This window comes from Cydia amplana, chromosome 6 (genome assembly GCF_948474715.1).
Source record: "Cydia amplana chromosome 6, ilCydAmpl1.1, whole genome shotgun sequence".
NCBI classification, from domain to species: domain Eukaryota; kingdom Metazoa; phylum Arthropoda; class Insecta; order Lepidoptera; family Tortricidae; genus Cydia; species Cydia amplana.
In genome coordinates this window covers 11,647,587-11,673,868 of record NC_086074.1, presented here as the reverse complement: position 1 = coordinate 11,673,868, position 26,282 = coordinate 11,647,587, and the positions used below count along the sequence as shown (strand labels likewise).

The 26,282-nt window shown below is 38.7% G+C and overlaps 3 protein-coding genes across 4 annotated transcripts; 2 read left to right on the top strand and 1 right to left on the bottom strand.

Moving 5' to 3' along the window:
* The first annotated feature begins 953 nt into the window (after positions 1-953).
* On the top strand, positions 954-17,002 carry LOC134648885 (tyrosine decarboxylase). The gene is made up of 11 exons (XM_063503478.1): positions 954-1,345; positions 7,324-7,375; positions 8,707-8,777; positions 9,287-9,523; positions 12,377-12,663; positions 12,965-13,217; positions 14,215-14,401; positions 15,373-15,437; positions 15,901-16,118; positions 16,423-16,503; positions 16,790-17,002. Exons 1-11 carry the CDS (start codon positions 1,031-1,033, stop codon positions 16,902-16,904), a joined length of 1,881 nt encoding a protein of 626 aa, XP_063359548.1. The 5' UTR covers positions 954-1,030; the 3' UTR covers positions 16,905-17,002.
* An 832-nt stretch (positions 17,003-17,834) lies between these two features.
* Positions 17,835-21,169, bottom strand: LOC134649247 (methylosome protein WDR77-like). The gene is made up of 6 exons (XM_063503966.1): positions 20,985-21,169; positions 20,701-20,870; positions 19,637-19,813; positions 18,953-19,118; positions 18,457-18,628; positions 17,835-18,084 (listed from the first exon to the last, which is right to left on the bottom strand). The coding sequence occupies exons 1-6, from the start codon at positions 21,094-21,096 to the stop codon at positions 17,883-17,885; spliced, it is 999 nt and encodes a 332-aa protein (XP_063360036.1). The 5' UTR covers positions 21,097-21,169; the 3' UTR covers positions 17,835-17,882.
* Positions 21,170-21,698: 529 nt separating this feature from the next.
* On the top strand, positions 21,699-26,257 carry LOC134648882 (probable cytosolic iron-sulfur protein assembly protein Ciao1). Of its 2 annotated transcripts, XM_063503468.1 has the most exons (6): positions 21,699-21,845; positions 23,747-23,968; positions 24,077-24,208; positions 24,606-24,782; positions 25,392-25,585; positions 26,068-26,257. In XM_063503468.1, the coding sequence occupies exons 1-6, from the start codon at positions 21,838-21,840 to the stop codon at positions 26,250-26,252; spliced, it is 918 nt and encodes a 305-aa protein (XP_063359538.1). In that variant the 5' UTR covers positions 21,699-21,837; the 3' UTR covers positions 26,253-26,257. The 2 variants fall into 2 exon arrangements, with proteins under 2 accessions (XP_063359538.1, XP_063359537.1); XM_063503467.1 differs by lacking the exons at positions 23,747-23,968; positions 24,077-24,208; positions 24,606-24,782; positions 25,392-25,585; positions 26,068-26,257 and adding exons at positions 22,000-22,319; positions 22,398-22,585; positions 22,659-23,375.
* The last annotated feature ends 25 nt before the right edge of the window (positions 26,258-26,282 follow it).

Genomic DNA, 26,282 nt, shown 5'->3' with positions numbered 1-26,282 from the left:
ATCTACCGGTGAACTGAACCTGTAGAATTGTATGAATTTATTTTTACTGATATTAACCAATCTATAGGTAATTGTCATTTATTAAGCAATTGCATTATTAGGTACAATCCTTAATTAGGTAGGTACTTCCTTCGTCTCTTGTATAAGTACCTACATTAAGTTTTCTTTTGTGCAATAAAGATTAAATAAATCGCCCTTGAAGGTTTACCCATGAATCCCATGAATATTCAAGCTGACTCATCCATCCATCAAAGGTTCCAGTTCCATGAATATTTAACCTGACTCACCCATTTTTAAAATAAAACAATTAATTAACTTATTATGAAACTACCTATATTTCCTAAATTAATAATTGTACCGTCTAATTTGCACCTTTGCGTTGGGAGCAGCTCGGTGCGGGTTACATCAGTACCTACACTTACACCTATATATGTTTAGTTTATATTTACGATTTAGATGTAGGTATTTAGGTTTAAATTTATTTACGCAAAATACTAGAGTTAAATTTGTCAAAAGGAAGTTATTTTTTACTAAGTATTTTCATGGCTTCATTATATATTAATAGCGAATATAATATCATGACATGACCTAACCTAACCACATGTTATATTAGTCGCAACTCATTGAGAACTCGAATACGGTGCATTTCAGCGGACAATGAATGAAGTGGCGCTCGAGGGCGGGCGGCGGCCCTCCCGCCCCCTTACAAGCGACAGCGATTTTTTCACAAATAACGTCCTTATCTAACAAAACAAAATCTTGCACAAGATTCATGTAAACACTTAGGCCTAATCAACAAGTAACCTTACGCAGATTTTTTTAACGTCAAGGGAAAAGTAAGAAAATGTGATTGCATTTAGCTCGATTATCGCGCGCTTTTGACTCTCATAACTCGCGGCAAACACCCCCCGCGCCTCCGCCCCGCCCTCTCGACCAGCCGAGTGCTGACTGTGTGGTCGTCGAGTCAGCCGGAGGCCTTCGCGGCGCTGACACCGCACTCTGCTCCGCGGGAAACTGTTATAGTTTCGAGATGGATACGGAAGAGTTCAGGGTTCGGGGGAAGGAGATGGTGGATTACATCTGCACGTACATGACGACGCTGCGTAAGCGTCGCGTGACGCCATCGGTAGAGCCGGGCTACCTGCGCGCCGCGTTGCCGGCCGAAGCTCCTCAACACCCTGAGGACTGGGACACGGTTATGGACGACGTGGAAAAGAAGATCATGCCCGGCGTCACGCACTGGCAACATCCGCGCTTCCACGCCTATTTTCCTTCGGGGAACGCGTATCCGTCTATCTTGGGCGATATGCTGTCTGCTGGCATCGGATGCATTGGATTTTCATGGGTAAGGAACCGTTTTGATTATAAATTCAAAATCGCTAACAGAGTTAGTTATGTAGGTATGACTGAAAATTGTTTGGTGTGGTTACCTGTACACTATTTTCCTCCATAAGGGGCATATATATCAAGTATCATGTTTTGGTGTCATAATGTCCAGGACCCTAATGTCCTATGTATACGTTCAATAGTTATTTATTTTACAAGGCGGCAAAGTTGTTGTTTAATTCCTAGTTAAAACTTATAAAAGTAGAACTTGACCGTTTTTAAGGCACGCCGCACGTGGGTTAACGAAACTTTTGGCACCGAGTGCAACACAACATGTTTCACGAGACCAACGCGAGGAAAATATTACCTAACTGTAATACAATATAAATTAAATTCAAAATAATGAACGTTACTAAATAGGTATATATCATTCAAAACCATTCCTCTTGTGGATAAAATGGAACTGACTCATCGGTTTTTGAAGAGCTATAGTTCGTTTTTTTAGCATTAGAAAAAAGGTAAACAATCTTGACGTGTCTTTTAATTGAAAAACAATTTTTAAAAATAAGTCGCTGCCAGTAGAGTCTGTGCGGAAAGAGAAGAGTCGTGGAATGTATGGGGCCAATACATTTCACGACTCTTCTCTTTCCGCACAGACTGTATGTAACAATTATTAATCTAATACGATCATTTATATTCTTTTGCTTTCATAAGTAATAGTTTTTGATTTTTAAAAAGCGTTTTACAATTAAAAAACATGTTAAGATCGCTTACCTTCTTTCTAATGCTAAAAAAACGAACTATAGCTGTTCCGGCTCTTCTCATGCGATTGGAATATTATTTAAACCTTTGGCTAATTGTTAAATCATCATTGACCTAAAAATGTTTCTATGGCATCATGTTATGTAGGTATTTGTATTCGTGACAAAGCTTTCGCTAACTAGGGCCTACGGCGTAGCACTCGTAGCACAGCCGCACCCGTTTTCATAGTGCAGTAAATACGTTTAGGAAAATTCACGTGATTCCAGTTACGGCCCGATTCGAACAATGCTTATATAAGAAGTCACAGCGGAACGATACTTTGCTGCTTACGGCCAAAAATAAGCAAAAAAAGGCTTCATCTTCAGCACTGGTGCCTTTATCCTGGGTAATGTAAATAAAAATACGGTCGAATTGATAATCTCCGCCTTTTTTGAAGTCGGTAAAAAAAACTATACCGACATACGAGCACGTATCGTGCACGTCTTTTAGATGCTACTTCCAATTCCAAGCAAATGTTGACTTTTTTTACGAACAGTGATTGATCGAAAGGTCGGACGTCACTCGTTAGAGAGTGGATAATCGCTTCCTATTCCTGCCATTGGTTCATTAAGTCTAGTAAATAAAGTAACAAGTACCTACTTAGATTTAAGTCTTTTTAAAACTGCCAATTGTCAGACAAAACTTTTAGTTTTTCACGAGTTCCTTACCTATCCGCATATGCGTGGCCGTCTCAAAGTCAAGTTTTTTCATTAAAGTAATTTTACGAAAAGTTTAAAATCACCCACTTCCTCTACATCTACATAGGTATAGTGCACTGAGTAGATACACACATGCAGTGAACGACCTCTGGTCCATTGTGTGTACGACTTCTTGATATAAAATTTTGCGATTTTGCGATATTCTGAAGCGCTAGTCAGACTTGTGAAAGTGATTTTGTGGAAAATGCTTTATATCAGTAAAATAAGTAGTTTTTAAGTAATAGGCATTTATATATGTACATATTATTCATATCTCATACTCAGAAAGTGGGTCATTAATTTGTTGTTCTAAAAAGTGCACAGACAGTGATACGTTTCTCACGTGTCTGCTCTAGTGCTCAAGCCTAAGGGCTCATATATCACATCATTTAGACGGTGCGAGTACTTTGTAGATACATGCGTAAATACCGAAAATACAGGGCGTCACCATATAAAAAAAATGTCTATTAAAAACCCGTAGGGGTCGGATTAAAAACTATGTAATTAAGTCTCACGCTTGATTGCACCTTTTTAATAGGTTTTCCTGTCATCTATAGGTAAAGATCTATTTAGTGTATTTTTTTTTTCAAAATTTTAGACCTAGTAGTTTCGGAGATAAAGGGGGGGGAATGATCATATTTTCCTATTTTCTTAAATAACTGCTAAACTATTTATCTAAAAATTATTTAAAAAAATTTTTTAACACGATATAGTTTGAAAAACTTTATTTTTTAATTTGCTCATTTTCCCCCCAAAAGTGGCCTCCATATTTAAAATTCATTTGTTTACGTTACATGTCCGTTTTTGGGTCACAAATTTACACATGTGTGCCAAATTTCAACTTAATTGGTACAGTAATTCCGGAGCAAATAGGCTGTGACAGACGGACGGACAGACAGACGCACGAGTGATCCTATAAGGGTTCCGTTTTTTCCTTTTGAGGTACGGAACCCTAAAAACAATTGATAATGTAATGCAAACAGTGTTAGGCCATAACTTATGGTTGTTAAGTTGTTATATGTTTGGTGGGAAAGCTTATTTTCTCAATACGTTTCATTGATATTTTACACAAAAGAAACAATTTCGTCCCGTTTACTTAATATGTACATTGTACACCAATCATTTGCAACATACCTATTTAATAAAAATACCATACTACGTGTTTATTTTTAAGTTGTTGAACGAGTAAAGCAAAGTGCATAATGACGTCGGTCATTAATATGCCACTGTAAGGAACTATAGGTATAGATATACCCGTATAATGTCTCGATACTTACTGCAACGCATCGATCTGAAGCCACCGACCAGAATATCGATTGGCTCTGTAAACGTTCGCTATGAATAATTTGCGTTTGTTTCGACACATTTTGTACAGGAAGTCTTAGAAACTTCCAGCCTAAGTATATTGTTGACAATGATTAAAATGAAGTTTTTATAACATACATAATTTATAACTACTTATTTAAATAAGACCATATTTAACAAGTCTTATATTGTATCTACGACCTTCTGAACCACTGCTCAACCTAGTGACTACTATACAAAATAACAAATTCAGTCGCTCAACAATAAGGATCGGAGGGATCGGATTGGTTGGTACTTGGTATTGGTAGAAGCAATCTTCGCTTTTTTTGAAATTATATCTAACTAGCGTCTGCCCCCCAGTCCGCCTAGACTCAGATGTAGTTACAGTATTTATGATTCCATACAGATATAAAATTTTATTAATCCGAAAAAAAGATTCTAGAATACACCCTTTTAATTTACATAGCTATTTATTGACTTCGTGCGTGTGTGCCTAAGATGTTTCATATAGCTTTCGGCTGCACACATGGTAGAAAGATTACCTACACTCAGCGCATATATCAACATTAGATTCGTCAAAACTTATGCAATTAGAACCACCTGTGTATTATACAAATGGATCACAGAACAAGTTAGAATGGCGATGCGAGCAGGGTACGTGTCGCCGCCGGTTTTGAGCAGACGCTCGCATGCTACTCGCCCGCGCTGACCGAAAAACGAAGTAAACATGCCTTTTGCGCCACAATAACCTTCAGATTAAGAAGCCAGACATCAAATCTGTCAAAAGGAGGCGTATCCATTCACCACGTACACAAGTTTTTACTACAGTTGCGCGAGTGTTAGTAAATGTAGAGAGGAACGAGCGGCGACACCGGTTCCGATAGGTACTAACTGCGCGCGATAGCCATTCTAACCTCTTTAATATGTTCTGTGAAATGGATGTAGGTAAAATGTACGTCTTCTGGTTAATTTCATAATTGCTTGCATTGCATGAGCACACCTATGGCTTTCAAGAAAATATAAAGCAGCTTATATTTAAATTAAAAAATATTAAACTTCAATTAGCATATAAGCAGGCCTCGGAGTTTTTTTAGCACGGTAAGACTAAGGAGAGCTATGGAGTCTTTGTTAACATTAAAATTAAGTTCATACTCATACTCATCCTCATTAATTAAGTACAAGTAAATTATGTACAGCTCTAGACCTAATAAATATCAGCGATCATCACAATAACGAAATACGTAACTATATATTCATGACATAATGTGACATCTGATTTACTCATACACATATTTAGGTAAAGAGGTTTAATCATAAGTGGCCTATCACTTAAAAAAGTACTTAAGACATGCAATATGGGTAATATAATAATATTAACATACACATATACATATTATTACTTTTTTATAATATAACATTTAATTAAATATATGTAAACAGAATTAATTACATATAAGTAGTCTAAGTATTTATAAAACGATTCGGACGAACTTAATTAATGAGGATGAGTATGAGTATGAATTTAATTTTAATGTTAACAAAGACTCCATAGCTCTCCTTAGTCTTACCGTGCTAAAAAAACTCCGAGGCCTGCATATAAGACAAGTTAGTGCCGGCAAATTTTTAAGATAAAGACAATTATCCAGCAAAAACTATCAGCGTAACTCATAGGGTTCTAAAATTCTAAAGAGTCGAAAATATTGATTTGTACGTTAATTTTTAGGGAACTTAATTCTAGTCAATAAAAGCCGCTTGCCTAGATTAAATAGATTAATAAAGCATAGGTAATTATGATCGTGTGATGTGAAGAAATAATTCAAAAAATCGAAAACAGTCAAACGAAGGGGCAAAGCACCAAATTGTGTAAATGTTAATATCCAGCAAATATCCAGAGAGGAAAATGGGGACTACGTTTGTATGGAGAAGCGGTCGTCCCCTTTCCTTTTAAGCCCGTAGCACGTAAAGTACGTAGGTAATCATAAAATACCTGAATAAGTATAACTTTACTGTCATGTCATCACTATTTTTTTTTATTGCAATCGGTTTGTTAAATTACTCGGTTAGATCAGCTTGATGGCACGACAGGCTTGTCATCTATTTTGAAGTGAAAACTTCTTTAGCGGCGCTGGGCACTTTTTGAGGTGGGGAAAAAATGATAAACTCGAGACAGCGTAAGGCGATCACGTGACCGTAAGGTTTAGATGGCCACTCATTTAGATGGCATTTAAATCAATAAAGAAAAACTCAATGACATTACATGAAAAAGGTTCTAATCTTGTACGGGCTGACATCTCACAGTTACATTCTAACTTTATATCACTCAAATATAATTCAATATAGCTACATCTTGATGAAATCGTTAATAAAAGTGAACTCTAGTACTGGTGAATAAAACTCAAAATATCATGACCAAATATATTTAGATGCGAGGGTCTGCAAGGTAACTTTACAATTTTTATTCGAATTTTAAACAATTAAAGCTACAAATTTAAGATCACTGGCCAGCAATTTCGGAACTAAAGTTTTTAATAGAAAGGAGGATGGGTCAATTATACATAGTGCTGCAGACATTTTGGACTAGTCATTGAGTTTTCACTTCTGTCGGCACTCCCGGAGTGCAACCCGTTGTTTTTTTTAACGTGTGGCGTATGACACGATAGGCGTGCCATCCGCAACGAATACTGGAATCGCCGCCACAGCCAAAAGTTTTCGAAAATGGAACACGCAAATAAATCCTTAACAGGCAATATAGCCGCTGTTAACGGCTTTTGTGCTAGTTCGACTATTTCATACCATCAAAACAATGTTGTCATCAGGCGTATTCCGATTCGTAAAACATTATAACAATACGATTTCGATATAAGACCATCGCGCTCCCATTATAAGTTATAAGTAACCCACGAGTGCGAAATTGACGCACAGATTAAAGAGTGAGAAGAGTCTTTAGAATAAGTCATTAAAATCAAATCAGAATAACATTTTACAAATCTGAATACGCTTCCAAGCCAATAAAAAAAGAAGATTAAGTTAACTTATTATGATGCCATAAACGTCCCAATAAATACCTTGATAAGTCCATGTGTCTCCATAATACGCGCGGGTTGAGGAGGGCCAGGCGCTACAGTAGGAACCGTGGTGGAACCGTGTCAGAAGTAGCTCGCGTAAGGCCATTCATCGCAGTCGTTTGTTCCAGGCGGCAAGCCCGGCCTGCACAGAGCTGGAAATCATTATGCTGGACTGGATGGGTAAGCTTGATTAGCAATTATTTTATATTTGCAATGATTGCAAGGAAATAACAAATGACTGTAGTTTAGAGATTTGTAAAGTGACCCCGGTTCGGTTGGGTACATTGTACAAATAACTCTGTAAATGTGTGGTTTATGTAGGGTATACAATGTATATAGCTACACAAATTGGCGTTTGAAATGTAAACATGTAAATTTTACAACAACTATATAACTTAAGAGACTTTTCAACTTGACTTATTAAGGAGCGGGGTAATTGTAAAACAAGGTTCGAATTTTTTCCATTGTGCTTCCATTTTAAGTGCGTACCTATGAATACGCCTTAAGTATGTATACTAAAAACGTAAAAATTGATCGATATTAATAAAAACTTCTTTAGATACATAAATTGACTCAAACACACCCACTTTGTCAGTAGAAAATGGTGCGAAATTAAAATTTTCCAAGGGAAGTCAACTCTTCGCAGGCACACACTATATTTTTTTAAATTTTCCGCCTTTTTCTACTGACAAAGTGGGTATGCCAGAGTATAGTAGACCTGCAAACGAGACGAAATAGACGAGCAGAAAAGACGTGTTTTGAATGTCGCATACTTGGGCTTACAAAGCTGGCGCCAAAAGTCAGTGAAAGAGCAGAAGTCCACTCGCATGTTCTTTAAATAGTTACAAGGGTGCTTATGCCCCGGGTGCAATCGGACTTTGGGTCTCGGAATTGAATCGGACTTACGAATTCAATCGTCGATTTTCGGATTTCATTTTGACTGGTGTCACTACATTCTTGGAATTCCCTTGACTGCTATTACTAAGTGCGCTACGCCGTAGCCCGTAGCAGGACAAGCTACGTATGTAGCTGTTGTGTTGTAGGTCTCGCTAGGTGAGTTAGATATATATTGTAGTTACCATTATATATAGGTATTCCGATTATATTTATTTATCCGTAACAGATTTTTTCTATTTGGAATAATTATTTTGAATTTTTATTAAATAATATTTCAATAAATCGTACATTCGAGGCTTAGACGAAACCTGGAGGCCAATTCTGATTTCAATTTCTTGTTCCGAAACTGTTTACTAATCTGTCTACAGTCACCGAATAAATAATAGTACCTACTACCGTACTACAGTAATATTCAGGACTAGGGCTCAAAGTTCTGATGAATGCCGGATTTTTTCAATACCAAATTTCATTAGGGGGCAAAAATGCCAAATGAAGAAAATATGTGAATACAAATAATATATTTTTCGTAAATTAAACCTTAGCCTCAGGGCTGTGTCGTAGTATTAGGAGTGCAGCAGGTGTGAATAAGAAACCTTATAATCGGACAATTACAGGTAAAGCGATCGGGCTGCCGCCGGCGTTCCTCGCACTCGAACAAGGGAGTAACGGCGGCGGCGTTATTGAGGTAACCATAAATTACTAAGTATTTCGAAAGAGGTACACGCTTAATGTTGATAGGGTGGATAGGATACTGTTCTTGCCCATTAACCGGGTGCTCTATCTATCTAGAATTCCAGATTAGATATTTAATAACAAATATTATAAGACTGTCTTATTAAGTGGGTAGGTAGGTAAGTACCCAACTATAGTATTTCTCAAACACGAAGGGTACGGTGACAGGTGTCATATCAATATGATCAATGCAATTTTGGGAGATTTGGCTTTATAAGGTTATAAATTGTATGGAGATGACATCTGTCACCGTACCCAGTGTTTGAAAACTTGTAATTTAATGCCTGGGATAGTGGTCAGCCAAATCCAATTTTACAATTCGTGGTTATAAAAAACAGTAGGTTACACTTCTTATACTTATGTAAAAAGTTAAAATGCAAACTCAATTCATAGCGCCATATACAACAATGCTGAGACACGCGGTGTCTTCATATTTAGGTACTAGTTTCTGTTATGACGCAGGGTTCAGCGAGCGAATGCGTGCTGGTATCCATGCTCGCCGCCCGCGCCAACGGCATCAAGCGCCTCAAACACCAGTTCCCCAACGTAGACGAAGGCCTCCTGCTCTCCAAGCTCATCGCCTACTGCTCCAAGGAAGCCCACTCCTGCGTCGAGAAGGCCGCCATGATCTGCTTCGTCAAACTACGCATTTTACAGCCCGATGAGCACGGCTCGCTGAGGGGCGAGACACTCAAGCAGGTGAGTGCCTCATTTAAAGTCAATGGTTGGGGTTAATTTTGAATTTAATTTCGCGTTGACTGGAGTATTACCTATTAATAACAAAAGACTAGCGAGTTTTAAAAGAGCGATAAGCCAAAGGAAAAGGGGCGTGCAAAAATATCAGTTTAACGTGGTGTTGCTGTACCTATTTAGGATATACAGTGTATAAATCCAATACGGGCGAATATTTAAACGGTGGTTAGCATAGGACCTAAAAAGTATATTGAGATACATTTTACTTAGAAATGCAATGAAAATTTTAACCATACAAAATAATTCGGCCCGCAATGTAATACACCACACGTTACGGGATACGAGCTTTTTAAAGTAACTGTCAACGTTTGTTAGCAGTTACAATAAAAAGCTCGTATCTCGTAATGTCATGTCATCTTCTGATTCTTAATGTTTGCAGTACATTGCTGCTTGGTACATGTGAAAAAAATTCATTACGGAGTCATATTAAGTGTAACTTTAAAAAACTTCTTAATTAATGATTAGACGGGTAAATTCTTATATCTGGTTTAATTTATTGCCCGTATTGGACTTACACACTGTATACTAGATGGCATTGAAACTGGTTAAGGAGGTATAGGTATAGGTACTTTAAGGCTTATTTTTTTAATTTACATTAGTCTTGTTAGCAGTGCGATAAAGACAATAATATTATATATATATATATGAAAATCCACCTTTTTATACCAAAAAGATAAACGCTTAATATTACCTTTATATTAGATAGGTTATACCTGGGCCATTTTATTTAAAGTTGTCCCTCAAACTTTTTTTTCAAATTTAGGATTTTTTATGTTATTTCTACTCAGAATCACGAGATCTTTTGATCATAATAGGAGAAAAAAAAGTGTCCCAAAATTACCATACATTTTTCGATCTTTCCATTCCGTGACCGCCATACAAAGTCTATGAAAAATGGTAACGGAATGGAAATAAAAACCTAGGGACACTTTTTTTCTCAAATTAAAAAAAAAGTGTAGGGGACAACTTTAAATAAAATGACCCATCTACCCCCTACTTCGAAACGCGGCCATTATCATTTAATCCCGCTGTAATGATGTACATACATATATAGGATTAAATATCACGTACAAAATGTAGATATTCGATCTCTGGACATATTTTAGAAAGGAAAATACTTTCTATGTTACCTATCGAAAACAAGATCGTAATTTTTAAGTTTTTTAAGCTGTAATATCTCGACCACATGCCGACTGCCTAATTTCCCGAGAGATCCGCTACCATGTAGCTTGAATGCAGCACAGTTTATACATACAACGCTCAGTATGTTTTTAATATTAAGTTCTGATGAGAAATATGTTTGGTTGAAACCATATGGGCGAACGTAATTTGTAAAGATAATACTTTTACAGCTTGTCTTTAAAGATAGTACCTACTTATGCCAGTGAACTGGTTTATTTTCGTTCACTGACTTATGCAGATAGGTATATCTACTCTCAATAAGTCTTACCTACCCAAAAGAAAGCGTAAAAATAGACATGCATACATGGTATCTACTTTCTATAATTTCGGATATAGATCGTAACTGATCGTAATGCGATGTGCAACGCTATGCGTCAACTAGTCGTAAAATTTGCTTCAGTTATTGAAAACTATTCCGAAAAGGGCATTTCCGTCCCTAGAAATCTCAAAAGTTACTTAAATATTTCGCTTAAATACAGGTACACATTAATTCTTATGTAAAAAACCTTGACCCCTAATTATGCATGCAAATACGCTTAGTTTTTGTTTGGAAATTTAATTGGGGGGGATGCGCGGTGCACGCGGGGGCAGGCCAGATAATCGGGCGTTAATTTGAGGGCAGCACCGGCGGCGCCGCGCATTTAATGACTCGGCCTGGATTCCGGAAATACGTGGAGCGCCGGGCGGTAATGGAGCCGCATTGTGCGCCACTTTCAATACCGCAAATATTGAAATTTCACGATACAGCTCTCGTGGACCACTTTATTGCTTAATGCTTGGAAAGAATTAGGACAATGAATTGTGGTTTGGAAATAAAAGCGCTCTGTTCTTTTGGCGGAAATACTTCATTCAATACATGAAGTACGAGTAGGTACCCCTATAAAATTGACAATAAGAGGTACCTATGTAAAGATTGTATAGTTGCAAATCATTAAAATTTCCCACATACGGGTCAATGGGGTAAATTTTGGAAGGCATAATTGTTAACTCACATTTATAGACAGGTCTACCGCGAAATTTATTCAATTACCTTTATATACCGACGTTTCGACACAGGTTTCACTGGTCATGGTCGCGGCCAACTGATGTCCCAGCAAAATGTCAAAACAGAGATTTGTGCAACTACCCGACGAAAAGTGTATGAAAAAGTTTGGGGTAGACATCACATTTTCAAACCACCCACTAACTAACACATAATGTTAATTATTGTCAATAGTCTGTTTTGACATTTTGCTGGGACATCAGTTGGCCGCGACCATGACCAGTGAAACCTGTGTCGAAACGTCGGTATATAAAGGTAATTGAATAAATTTCGCTGTAGACTCGTCTATAAATGTGAGTTAATATGTGTTCAAAACGCGAAGGTTTTAAATATTATAGGCATCATTATTATTATACTTGATAGTTATACTGCCATCAACCCGCCAAGAAAATTTTCAGTACGTAGGTAAATTCCGGTCGAACGCTGCTGCGAGTTACGGCGTAGTAATATTATGGTAGCAATTAATTAGCAATAAGAACCTACTTACCTTGTTGCTTAACAATGAAGGACTACAATATAATTTTTAGTCATATGCCTAAAAAATACAATAAGACACTAATTAACTGTGTTGAAAGGCGATGGAAGAAGACGAAGAGGCCGGTCGCGTGCCGTTCTTCGTATCCCTGACGCTGGGCACCACCTCGTGCTGCTCGTACGACGACCTGCCCGGCGTGGGCCCCATCGTGCGCAAGTACCCCTGCGTGTGGCTGCATGTCGACGCGGCGTACGCTGGCTCTGCGTTCCTCTGCCAGGAGCACAAGCACCACCTGGCCGGGGTCGAGTACGCGGATAGCTTCAACACCAACACTAACAAGCTCATGCTTACCAACTTCGACTGTTCGCTGCTGTGGGTTACCAACAGGTATGTGTATGTACGGTGTACGCGAACGTCCTTTTTTTCAGCATAAACATGTTCGCGTGGGAAGTGTGGGCTTCTTCAAAACCAAATTTTCAAATTAATCTTATCAACTTAGACAATTTCTTATACCTACATTCTAACACGGCAGTCTCGTCATGATAAAGGATCCTAAACTTAATTTAAGACCTGAGGCGCTACGAGTACCTACCTATCATATGTGTACCTACACTATAAAAATCTGAAAACCTTTAGACGTACCTACTGCCAGCACTGCTTGATGAAACATTTTGATTTAACCGATTAGGTACCTGCTAACATCAGCGTTAGTAGTGGACCCCCTGTACCTCCAGCACTGCTACGACCACACCGCCATCGACTACCGCCACTGGGGCATCCCGCTGAGTCGGCGCTTCCGCTCGCTCAAGCTGTGGTTCATGCTGCGCAGCTACGGCATCAGCGGCCTGCAGCGCTACGTGCGCCGCCACTGCGAGCTGGCCAAGTACTTCGAGCAACTCGTTAGAAAGGACGACCGGTTCGAGGTCTGCAACAAAGTCACGGTAAATTACCATCATTAAGTATTTTAGTCGGAAGATATTTTGCTTGTCTCCCGATCAGTTTGTCTTGCTAAAGTGCCGGCATAAGGTACCTACTGCGTTCTCACATACCAGATGTACAGTTTCCTATGGAAAGGCGTTTCCGTACTATAGAGGTCAGATTGGCGTTCTAGATGACTCCTATGGGCTCGATTCGGATTTTGAACTAGACATCTATTAGGCATCACCAAGATACGATAACGATAATTTTAAGACCTAGCCTGTCAAATTTGACATTTCCGCGATTCTGAAGATACTCTTGAACGATTTCCACAAGATATTATTACGATATTTTAACGTAAAAGTGACATTTTTGCCCGAATTGAGCTGCAAAAGAGAACTAGTTGAAATGTAAACTACAACGTATCTAGTACATATCGTATCGTTCTCTAGTCTAGAACGGATTTTGTTTTCCGAATACCACGGTATGTCGCGTGTCGTCAGAGTAGGTAACAACTCGGATGAAGCCTTGAGATTAAATGAATCAATCATAGGTACAATTCATACAAATATACTCCATTTGCCTCTATAATATCAGGAGAGAAAGATAAAAATTAAAGAGGTTGCGTGTCTTTTTTATAGACGTTATAATTTTCCCTTAATTATATAAGTTACTTGTGTTTATTTCTCTTACTTTTTTAAAATACATTTTCAATTTCGAAGCTGAGACCTTTGCGATTAGGTAGGTAGGTAGACCTACCTAATTGTTGTGCTGCTCTCGAGATAGTTTCTTCTAATATTGTCGACCGAAAAACTACACGAACGAAAAAACACACGTTACGCATAGGTAATCGAATCACCCCGTAATTGACATTCGATGTGGGAACCTTTAGGTAGGTAAATGTTACAGTTACGGAAAATAAAATATGTATGAATATTATTGTCGGCCCCTTCGAATTTTACTCACTGAATATGGTATGATCGATCCTTGATCAGATATAACTTAATTTTTTATTTATAGCTGGGTCTCGTGTGCTTCCGACTTGTGACCGGCGGAGAGACTCCCTCGGAGCAAGACGAGATCAACAAGAAACTCCTCACCACAATGAACGCGTCCGGGAAAATCCACATGGTGCCTGCCAATGTGCGCGATCGCTTCGTCATCCGTTTCTGTGTTGTGGCGCAACACGCTACGCGCGAAGACATCGGTAAATATTTGTTTATTTAAAACATTGATTGATTTATTTATTTATTTATTTATTTATGTATATATGTATTTATTTATTTATTTATATATTTATTTATTTATATATCGCATTAATGTATGTAATCATATTGTAATATATTTAGTTGTGCTGATTTTGTTTTTTTCCTGTTCTGGCTGTCCATTTATATTTGCTACCCTTATACATATTTCTTCCCGTCGAAAATGTCTACTACCTGAAGGTTGTCTGGAAGAGATCGCTTTTTAGCGATAAGACCGCCTGTTGTTGCTTAGTTTTATGTTAATTTGCTGTATTTAATCATGTTTTCATTGTGCACAATAAAGAATATTATTATTATTATTATTATTGCCGGGAACCCGCTCGGCGGGTTATCTGTTCGTAGTCACTTTCCTCTACAAAGCGGGACGGCTAGAGCGTCGCGCTACGAAAACTTTGGCAGCGAATGTGTTAAACTTTACAGCAGAACGAAAATCCTTACAGTACTAAAGGCGTAAGGTTGTAAGGCGTTCTCTACCAGTCAATCTAAAAGAAAAATGAATACAACAACACCCTATCGCTCTTGGTATAGATATTCAAGCGGAAAAGATTTTCGATTATTCGATGTGGCGGTAGGCCCTCGTTTCTAAAAAATCATATTCATTTTAACGCGTAGGTACAGTCACCACACGGGATTGCGATTGTTACTATTTTTTAGGGTCCTAGCAAAATTGGTTGTTCCATACTTACGCTATGGTGTCCATTTTAGCTAGAACCCTAAATGGCGTAACAATCACGGAGCGTGCTGTAGGTAGGTACATGAGATTTATTAAAGTCGTTAATGAAAAGTCGTTCCACAATCACGAGTCCACGACTACTGCCATTGTAACAAGTTGAAAAGGCCCAATAATATTTGAGACGTATTTGATCTTGGTAAGGTTCATGGCTGCCTGCATGCTTTTTTTTTAAATTTTCAGAAACTGCGTGGGATATAATAACGGACTTCGCTACAGAACTTCTCGAAGGACCGGATAAAGAAAGGGTAACAACTTAACAAGATGTTTTAATAGCATAATAGACATTGGAAAACCACAATTTTTGGTGCACTTTTAATGCATTCATGAAGGGAGGCGTCAAGGGACTCAAGGGAATTTTTAAGTGTTTGCCTAAACCACTCAAAATCTTTGCTTCTCGTAGTTACAAAACTAACTGGTAAATGTACCTACGGTTTACAAACAAAATTTAGGTGGTTACTACTGAGATTTTTTCCTCGGTTTTCCCACTGGTAACAACTGGGGAAAAAATCCCACTTGTTACAACTAAAGCCAGTTGGCGGTAACAACTTGGAGGCTGGACTCGTATGAAAATATCAGACCTTAAATATTAAAGAAACGTAGGTAGGTACTTACTTCCAAGTCTTAAAGCGTTCGTGGAAACGTAAATGTACCTTTATCACTTGTCGGTATTGTCAGTGATAAATCATGTAACCTTCGCTTTTCTTGCAGGATCTCAACGAGGAGCGCGCTCGACGGCACCGCGCCGCACTCGCCCACAAGCGCTCGTTCTTCGTGCGCATGGTCAGCGACCCCAAGATCTACAACCCGGCCATCAACAAGACCCCGCCGCCCGTGCCCGCCACGCCGGGGTCGCCGCCCCCCGCGCCCGCGCCGCAGTCCCCCGACACGCCCTGCGACGACGGCGTGCAGCTTGAACCGCCCACGCCGTACGTATCTCCATCAACGAGGCAAGACCCCGACCACGCTCCGCCTCCGAGCCAATATTGTGAAATAACAATATGATTTGTGGTTGATATGATACTTACACGACCAAAATTACCAATCATAAGCTATTAAAATCTGAATGACGCTCCTGGCTTGTCACCAAAAAGTAAAAATACCCATTCAGAATTATCTAATCGCGAGTGATCATGGTTCCATCTCTACGATGCCGGAAACCTGGCCTACTAACTACAGGCGTAGCATAATTGTGAATGAGTTACCTACCTATATAAATTTACCTGATTTCAGAAAACAAGCATCCTGGATCAGCTGGCCGCTGGCGTTCTTCTTCCAGAGCGTTGACCACGACGCGAACGATTTACCATTAAGGTACGACATGTAGGGTTCTGTAAAACTGGTCAAATGATACACTTTGGCCAGTGACGGATGTGCCCTAAGGCCCAGTAGGCCCGATATTAGGGGCGTCAGTCTATGATATGAGTTGAAAAGGGGCGGCTAGTACGTACAACACGTATTTGGCATAAAGGGCAACCTAGTCCTAAGCTATAAAATTGCAAAAATAACAAGAATTAGACACTATTCATAGGGTTGACTAGCGCCATCTGTAAAATACTTCGACCGGCCGACCCCATTAACCTTCCTGTAATTCCATCAGGTTCCGGCACCTGGACACGATGGTGCGGCTGAAGAGCCCCGGCGGCGCGGCGGGGCGGCGCGGCTCGTCGCCCGGCGCCTCGCCCGAGCGCCGCGCGCCCGAGCCCGCGCATTGACCCCGCTACCCGCTCCCCGCCCGCGCAAACCAATAAACTACTTGAGCATTCATCCCTGTTTCATTCACTTTCAAAATATATTCACTGTTAGTGTTGTACACTTTGTTATTTTATTACCGACTTAGGTGATCCCAAACTTGGCTTCCGCGGTCGCCATTGCAAAGTACTTAAATGTCCCAATGACCATCCTTCCTCCATCGGGCCACTTCACCGTGCAATCCTACGAGAAATGCCGGTTACGAAAGTCTTCTAAGAAAGGGAGCCGGGGGGTGCAGACTGCGATAATAGGTATGTATAGTTAAAATTAACTTAGCTTGGTAGGTTGCAGGGGGGGGGGGTTGTCCACAGAGATGTTTTCCCATCGATCGCAATCGGTGTGTGACGAACTGTAAAAACCTTGATAGTGCCATGTAAAAACTCCTTTAAAGGTGCGTTAGTAAAAAATGCAGCCTAGCGCCAGCTTAGGATCGATACGACATCTCTTTCCTTAGTGTAAAAAAAAGATTCATAGCCTCATTTGCGCCAGTAGTGTGAGTAGTGTCATCCGTACCCGTAGGTAGTACCTACTAATCGAAGAGTAGGAAGATAGGTAGGCCAGGCCCAAAAGGTTCTAGAGTTACTTATCTGCAAACATATGCTGTTTCCAAATGTAGACGTTGTAGACACAGACACGTATTTTTTTAATTTAATGGGTTAATTATAAATTGTTATGGGCTTTCAGATTACGGCGGTAAGTCGCAATTTCCCTACCGTCTGGGCGTCTGAAGTAATCAGAGGCATATCGATATTAAAATGGAAGCTAATCAAGATAAACAACATTTTTCATCTGCATTCTTGCTAAAACTACAACCGATAATATTATCAAGTCATTAATCTCGAGTAATTTCAACAAGGAGCTTTGGTGAGAGAAAACACAAAACTGCGTAAATCTGGTTGGTGGGAAAATCAAAATGTATTTAAAATGTGTACCACAAACATTCACGAAACATTATGAGTCCTGATGAGTCCGTCCCAAGCCGAGGAGTGTAGCGTGTTGCGATCACTGCTGTCCCACGCCACACCTCGCACGTAGTTGCTGTGCAAGTGACGATCGTGGTACAGTACTTTCGACATGCTGTCTGCCACTTTGTCGCACACGGATACTATTTTATTGTCACAGCAAACTGCTATTCTTCCGTGTCTGAAAAAAGAAACAAAAGTTTGAAATAATGGCAGATGGTAGGAATATCATCTAAAAGTTAAAAAATAGGGCTGAATCTAACAGAAATTTTGAAAAAGATGCATGTCATCAAAATAGCTTTTACTGTACACAGTACAGAGCGCACTAGCTATCGCTGCTCTGCGCCATCTAGTGGGACTGCTATTTACATGGTATTTTTTTCATACATTTTCAGTATTACAATGCATATACATACATATTAGCATAACTTCTTCAGTTATTTGGTATTATATAATAGAAATGAGGCATTGATGCCTCCCTAGGAAACTGATTGATATTTAGATACCGCTAAATGTCTCTATCTCCAAACCTTAAAAATAAAGTTCAACTTACTCTGGATGCACAGCAACTTTATGCACCGGCGCGGGGAAGTCACACAGCGTGGCCACCTTCTCAGGATGTCTCACATCCATCACTCGGAGAACTCCAGCCTCATCTCCATACACTAACTGGTTTTCATCTATCCATTGTAGGCAACGGATGCCACAGTCATTCTTAACTAAGTCTGGAAAACAAATCAAATTTTGATTCTTATTGGTACCTATGTATTAAAGGGAAAGATTGGATGTAAAGGCTAAAATCTTTCAGTGCTCTACAGTATAAAGGCTGAAAACAACCTTATAGATAAAAATCATTTCATGCATTATATGCTGCTGTGGGAATATTGGACCTTCATTGACTTATAAATAAATAAAAAAGGGTATCTAGGTTATCAACTTATCAATGTTACCATGCATCATTTATTCCCGGGAGGTATAATTTTGTTCCTTAATTTACTAACCGAACCTATATTTAAAATTTGATTTCTTTTTTTTATTTAAACACTTACCTAGAACTGGTTTATCAATATTATCATCCCACAGTGTGATGTACATGTCTAAAGATCCAGAAGCAAAGCTAGTAGTGGAGTTAGGTCTCACTGACACACCAGACACCGCTGCACAATGTGCTAAACTGTAATTCCTAATGCAGATCATGTCAGTCAGATCCCACAGCTGGAAAAAATGGGTCCATATTGTAAATACTTTCCATGTAGCAATAATAAAAATATAAATTTTTGTTTTGTGCTGTTTCATCAATCCACTGTGACAGTTTCTTGGGGAACTCCAATTTATTTATTTATTAATCTGAAGTTTCTGGGGCTGGGACAGTTACTGTTTAGAAAATCTAGAATGGGTACTATAGTTCGTTTTTTTCTGAATTAGAAATAAGGTAAACAATCTTGATGTGTCTTTTAATTGAAAAACACATTTTAAAAATAAGTTACGGTAAATATGTAACAATTATGAATCTAATACGATCTCTTATAGTCTTCTGCTTTCATAAGTAATAGTTATTGATTTTTAAAAATCAATACCTGTATATGGGGAGCTCGGAAACAGCTTTGATGAAATTTGCTATATGGGGGTTTTCGGGGGCGAAAAGTCGATCTAGCTAGGTGTTATCTCTGGGAAAACGCTCATTTTTGAGTTTTTAAATGTTTTCCGAGCAAAGCTCAGTCTCAGATATTTACCTTAATATGGCCATCGGCACCAGCTGTCACATACTGTTTCTCTGGCTCAAGACAGTCTAATGCCATAACCCCATTGTCATGCTCAGAAACTGTCATTTCTTGCTTCCATTGCTTCCATGAGTCATTCTCATTTATACTCCAAATGCCAATTGCACCACTGTCCTCACATATTAAAACCTGTAAATAATAAACACATTCTAATTAACTTCCATTGTTAATAGGAGTGTGAGTGGAATAATAAAATAGTTACTAGTTTGAAAAAATCTTGTCATACTGCTATTAATAGAAGAAACTCTGCATACAAGCAAATCATACATATTTTATTAACTGTTGACAGGACCAGATATAAGTTTTTTCCGAAGTTCTGATGATACAGATTTATATCAGGGATGTTGCGAATATCCGCATCCGCATCCGCAACCGCGTAACTTCCGCATTATTTTCAACATCCGCATCTGCATCCGCATCCGCATAAAATCGATGCGGATGTGGAACAGGTCGGTACAGGAACGTCTTAGCATCGGCGTGCATTAAGTGCTAGATTGCTAGGTAATTTAGTCATTAGCTAAAAAAAACCTTTTAGAAATTAGCATTCAAGCGTGAGTGGGACTTAATGTAGGGAACCCTTGGAACGCGAGTCCGTCTCGCACTTGGCCGGTTTTTTGAAATAAAAATTACTAAAATGTAATATTTGACGTTTTTTATGCACCTATCTTGACATCCGCATCCGCATCCGCGGAAGAAGGCTTTTAAAAATCCGCATCCGCATCCGCGTCCGCGGATGTCAAAAAATCGGTATCCGCAACATTCCTGATTTATATATTCGTTTTTTTGGGATTAATGAATCTATATACACATAATGATGAATATAAACACTAAAATTGACATACAAATGCAATACAGAGTTAATATGAAACAGAAATAAACTTTTTTCAATGTCTAAGACATTAAACTGGTCATTAGAATTAGAATGCTTAAAAAATGTATATGTGGTTTTTACCATTAATTTTATTTTATTAAAATAATTCTGATTGTTGTACCAAGCCAGTCCTAAGTTACGTTACCTTTGAAGATTTTCCTATAAAGCATCCATCGGCTGTACCAGAGTCCAATTGAATACTTCTCATAGATTTAGGGCTTATTTCCTTGGCTTCGGCGATATTCTTGAATATGGCGGCACCCCCAACCCAATATCTTCCTGTCAGCTCTGAACAACCAACAAGAACACTGCCATCTGTTAAATAAAATATCATTTTATTTGTTTTCCCAGCATCCATTTCTTGTATGTTATTGTGTTCAATTGTGTTTATAGATTTTCCAATAAGAGAAGGTTATAATTAATATTTACCCGGATGAAGCTTAATGTAATCTAGGTAAGACGGTGCTTCATTTCCAGTCGTATCTGTCCTGTATACTTCAGCATTGAGGTGTGGTGCCACAATCTTATTACTGTTCTCCATTATACGGTAACTGGCTATAACCTAACAAATGTTGACACTTGTACGATAAAAATTTCAAATCACCTTTTTATCAAGGTTACTTAATTTGCAAAGCAGGTGTAGGACGTCGAGAACCAAAATTAAGTGTGAAAACAATTTTATTGAAAGCCGCACGCCACACGATAACTTATGCACATCACATTGTCGGTTGTCCAAGTTGTCAGATGTTTTATTATGACAGTTAGTACTTGTATTTTTCTTTCAAATTAGCATAGTAAAAAAAAGATGACTGCTTCATTAACAGAATTATACACTGTTAATCAAAATTTTGCATCAATTTTTGAATATAATTATAGCCATAACACACTTTTACACCCCACCAAGGTGAGAGCGAAAAAGAGTTTACTGTTTCTCGCTCTCACTTATGGGTGAGGTGCACCAACCAAGGTCACGGGCGGTGCGGTAGTGTGTTAGGGCTTTTAGAATGATTGGATATTCCTAAAATGTTTGAGTCTTGGTTTTTAACGTCGATCGATATTATAAGAATTGATGACATTTTATTTTAGTTTAGACATAGACATAAATTTGTCATTTGTGCCTTGGTGAGAATTATGTGATGTGAGTGATTTTTCACAGATTTATTGCAAAAACATTATTTTATCTTCATTTTCTTCTTTGCACTGCAGAACCGTGCGTAGTTGGTCATCGTATTTTTCAAAGCTACCATTATCAACAAAGGAAAATACCAATTGTTTGTACTTAATGAGCGGGTACGTATTTGCATCTACATCTATGATAATATTGTTATCTTGTTGTAATTCTGCAATTTATCGAGACATCAAATTTATTTCATTGCATGCACTTCAAAATATTGTCCTGCTATTCGGTGATGATTACTTGATTATGGAATTCAACAATTTATAGGTTATCCTTGAGGTATATCAAAGTAAACAACTGAGTACCTACGTAGATCATGGCTAGGATGGAGTTGTTGCAAACTGTGACCGGTCACAAAGGGATAGTGTGGAATGTATCATGGCACCCTCTTGGTAAAATGTTTGCTTCATGTGGAGAAGACAAGACCATCAAACTGTGGAGTAAAGAAGGGCAAGAATGGGCCATCAAGACAGTTCTCGTGGACGGCCACCAACGGACCATTAGAGAAGTAGCATGGTCACCTTGTGGAAACTTCCTCGCTTCAGGCAGCTTTGATGCAACCACAGCCATTTGGGACAAGAAAAGTGGTCTGTATGGATTTCAAATTAATCTAAACTTAGTATAGAAGTTTATGATCCTATTGCAATATCATCCTATTTCTGCAGGTCAGTTTGAATGCAATGCTACATTGGAAGGACATGAGAATGAAGTAAAAGGTGTGGCGTGGTCACAATCAGGGCAGCTGCTGGCAACTTGCGGGCGAGACAAATCTGTGTGGGTGTGGGAGGTTGCAGGGGATGACGAATATGAATGTGCTTCTGTTCTCAATGCCCACAATCAAGATGTCAAAAAAGTTAGTACTGTTACACATACTCAAATCATTAAGTTAAGAGAAGTTTGAAAATTAAAATTGATTGTTTTTGTAGGTGGCATGGCACCCAACTCTAGACATCCTGGCTTCGGCATCTTATGACAACACTGTAAAGCTCTACAAGGAAGATCCTGTTGATAATGACTGGTCATGTGTAGCAACTTTGCACTCACATGAGTCTACTGTGTGGAGCTTAGCCTTTGATAAAACTGGAGAGAGACTGGCCACCTGCAGTGATGACAGAACTGTTAAAATATGGAAGGAATATAAACCTGACAATCAGGAGGGAGTGATGGTTGCAGACCGAGATTCTGTATGGAAATGTGTTTGCACACTCTCCGGGTATCATTCGAGATGTGTGTATGACATAGCTTGGTGCCATAAGACTGGGTTGATAGCCACTGCTTGTGGTGATGACATCATTAGAATATTTAAGGAGGCTCAGGACTCTGACCCTAATGCTCCAACATTTGATTTGATTTGCACAAAACTGAATGCCCATGCTCAAGATGTAAATTGTGTTGCATGGAATCCTACCGGGAACCAAGAACTGCTTTCTTGTAGTGATGATGGTGAAATAAGAATATGGAAGATTTCTGACTAGGGGCACAAGTGTTGTTTAGTTTTAAGGTCAAATTTGTACTATACTGTATACATTTTAGAATATTATGTATATCCACTTAGAATAAGATGTTACTAGTTGATTTTATTAATCAATCCTACTTCATTGATCTTAAATGATTTATTTGTTTGTATAACGGTGAGATAATGGTAAATGATTATGTTTTTTGTTAATGTCATAGACTGTTTTAAATAAATATTATTATTATCACTTGAAGTGAAATAAATTCATTTCATAAAAGCAGAAAATTATAGTTTTATTTGAAATGAAATCCACTGCAATCTGCATGAGATATTCTGTTTTAGGTACCTGTAATTTGTACATATATTATTAACAAGTTATTCTGGACTGGGACCAATAGGTGGTTTTAATTATTTGTTTTTTTACATTCACAAAAAAAAACAATGGAATGTCCAAAAGCATAGTACTTGTAATATAGTTCTTATGGTTATGATAGATCTTCAAATGTGTTATAGTGTGTAGCTTTCCTGTGAGAGTATCAAATTTTTGCGTCTTTTCAGGTCTTATCTGATGCTTGTGAAATTAGGAAAACTGCACATAATTGGCAAACAATCTATTTTTCATAAATTTTATTCCGTTTCTGCGTCCATCAAAATGTCAATGGGAGAAAAAACTGGGGTGACCCTTGGCAAGGTGGTGTCTGTGCTGGAAGATTTTGCTCCAAAAAGTCTTGCAGAAAGCTGGGATAATACTGGCTTGCTGGTAGAGCCATACACTCCTAGGTACCTAATCTTTTACATAAACTATTAGATTACAATGATTACTATTTACATTGTTAAAAATTTCACTCATAAGCGAAAATCATTGGTTCAACGGCATATTATTTTCAGGAATATTACGAAGCTATTACTGACTAATGACTTGACAGAGGATGTAGCTATTGAAGCCGATAGCCAAGGATGCGAAATGATCATCGCGTACCATCCGCCTATATTCGCTCCTCTGAAATCCGTAGTGCAAAGGTAGTGTTTTATATTTAGTGGCCTGTTCATATAATATATATTTTCAATAGGAAACATATAATAGCCTAAATAGTGACCTAAGAAAGGGGATTTAATCTTGATCTCCGGTTAAAGCCGCATGCAGCTTAAAGCGTCACATACAATTATGGAAACACATAAAAGTGACGAATTAAGAGTACCTAAGGCATCCTTCTATAAGGCAGGTATGATTCTAACTCCGAACGTGGGGGGCATCAGCGAACCGTATATCGCTCTCTAAAATGAACGGTATTGGTGTAGGTAGGTACTGTATGGTCTCTTAGCTGTTTAATAATATAATATTTATGTTACGAAATTATTTTAGGAAGCATAAAAAAAACTGGAATACGTATGTATATATAGGTACTTTTTTTTTCAGTGCTTGGAAGCAACGCATCGTATCTTTCCTACTGGAAAAACGCATATCGCTCTATTCTCCCCACACGAGCTGGGACTGCGTGCAAGGCGGCGTGAATGACTGGCTGGCTTCAGCCTTCCCGGTCAAGGAGTCCAAACCTATCACGCCAGGAGTTGACCTTAACTTCGGAGCGGGAAGGTAACTTTATAACTAACTCTTTAATACGTCACGTTACGCGCTAGAACTGTCCCATTCTAACAGCCATAATAACGGGCATAGGAAAACTCAATCAAATTGTTTTCTTTCTCCCATTGGCCCATCTCCTAGTTATCTATACGCGGGGCTTACCTTAGTTATTATTTTAAATTTTATCCAGTATGACCAGTATAATCACCAGCCAGCCTATTATGGATAGCTTTATCCACGTGATAAAATAACTGTCACTGTTTAACACCGTGGGAAAGAAAGTGACGGACACCGTTTTATCACGCTGTCACGTAGACAAGAACGACCATCATATCCGTACAGGAACGGATTTAGCCAAATACAGCCCTATAGGCAGATCCTAGCGGCGATATGCCCTAAGAATGCGTCCATTTAAGCAGGACTTGTGATGCGCTCGATGTTTGGTTATTAACTAGGGTTCAAGAACAAATAACAATCTTAAGTTGTACTGCTGTTGCTGTTATTGTCAATCCATCAATCATCATTCTTTTTTAATTTAGGTATAGGTTTCTGAGGTTGTGCAATAAAGAGGATTTGTATTGTATACCTACAAACCGCATCCTCATTTTACCGTGATTTCAGGTTGCTCCATCTCCAAGCCGATATCCCTCTCTCAGACGCGATCGCTAAAGTGAAGCAGCTGACCGGCTTGCCCCACGTTCGCCTGGCGCTGGCTAGAGGCAAGTCTACGTCGGACGGCGTTAGAACTGTCGCGTTGTGCGCCGGCTCCGGCGCCTCGGTGCTTAAAGGAGTTGCTGCTGATTTATATCTGACTGGTGAGTAGAAGAATATATGCGCCTATCTATCTACCAGCTACATAGTCTACTTCTGAACATATTGATGGCTACAAAGTATGCCTATATGTAAGATATACCATAATAGAGAAATAAGTAAGCTAAGAGTGCTCACTCCATACATACATAGATAAAAACGCGTTCATGATAAATTGTAAGTGAGTAATCTAGGCTTACTTATATCTCTATGGTTATGCCTGCTTAGTCAGATGCATACATGCGATGAACCATCTTGGTTTTTATTTTTATAACCCATTCATACTATTGGGAACTGTGTTTTATATATGGACTCTATTCCGGTTTCGGTGGACCTTATGCCTTTTGTAATAAGGTTTGCGAACTGACAGTTAACACTTAACAGTGTGGGCGAATTGTATACTTACGAATGTTACGATACATTGTGAATGTCTTTGGGTATTACTCTGTAAGTCAATTTAACTATTTATCATATTCATTATTTTCAGGTGAAATGCTTCATCACGACGTGCTTGATGCTGCACAAAAAGGTATTTCTGTTATCTTAACCAATCATTCAGATTCCGAGAGAGGGTTCCTATCAGTGTTCTCGCCGGATCTACAGAAAAGGTTAGACAACCAAGTGCAAGTGTTTGTAAGCAAGTCTGACAAGGATCCCTTGGTTACTGTGTAAGATTGCACATGCACAAACTATGTAGATAAC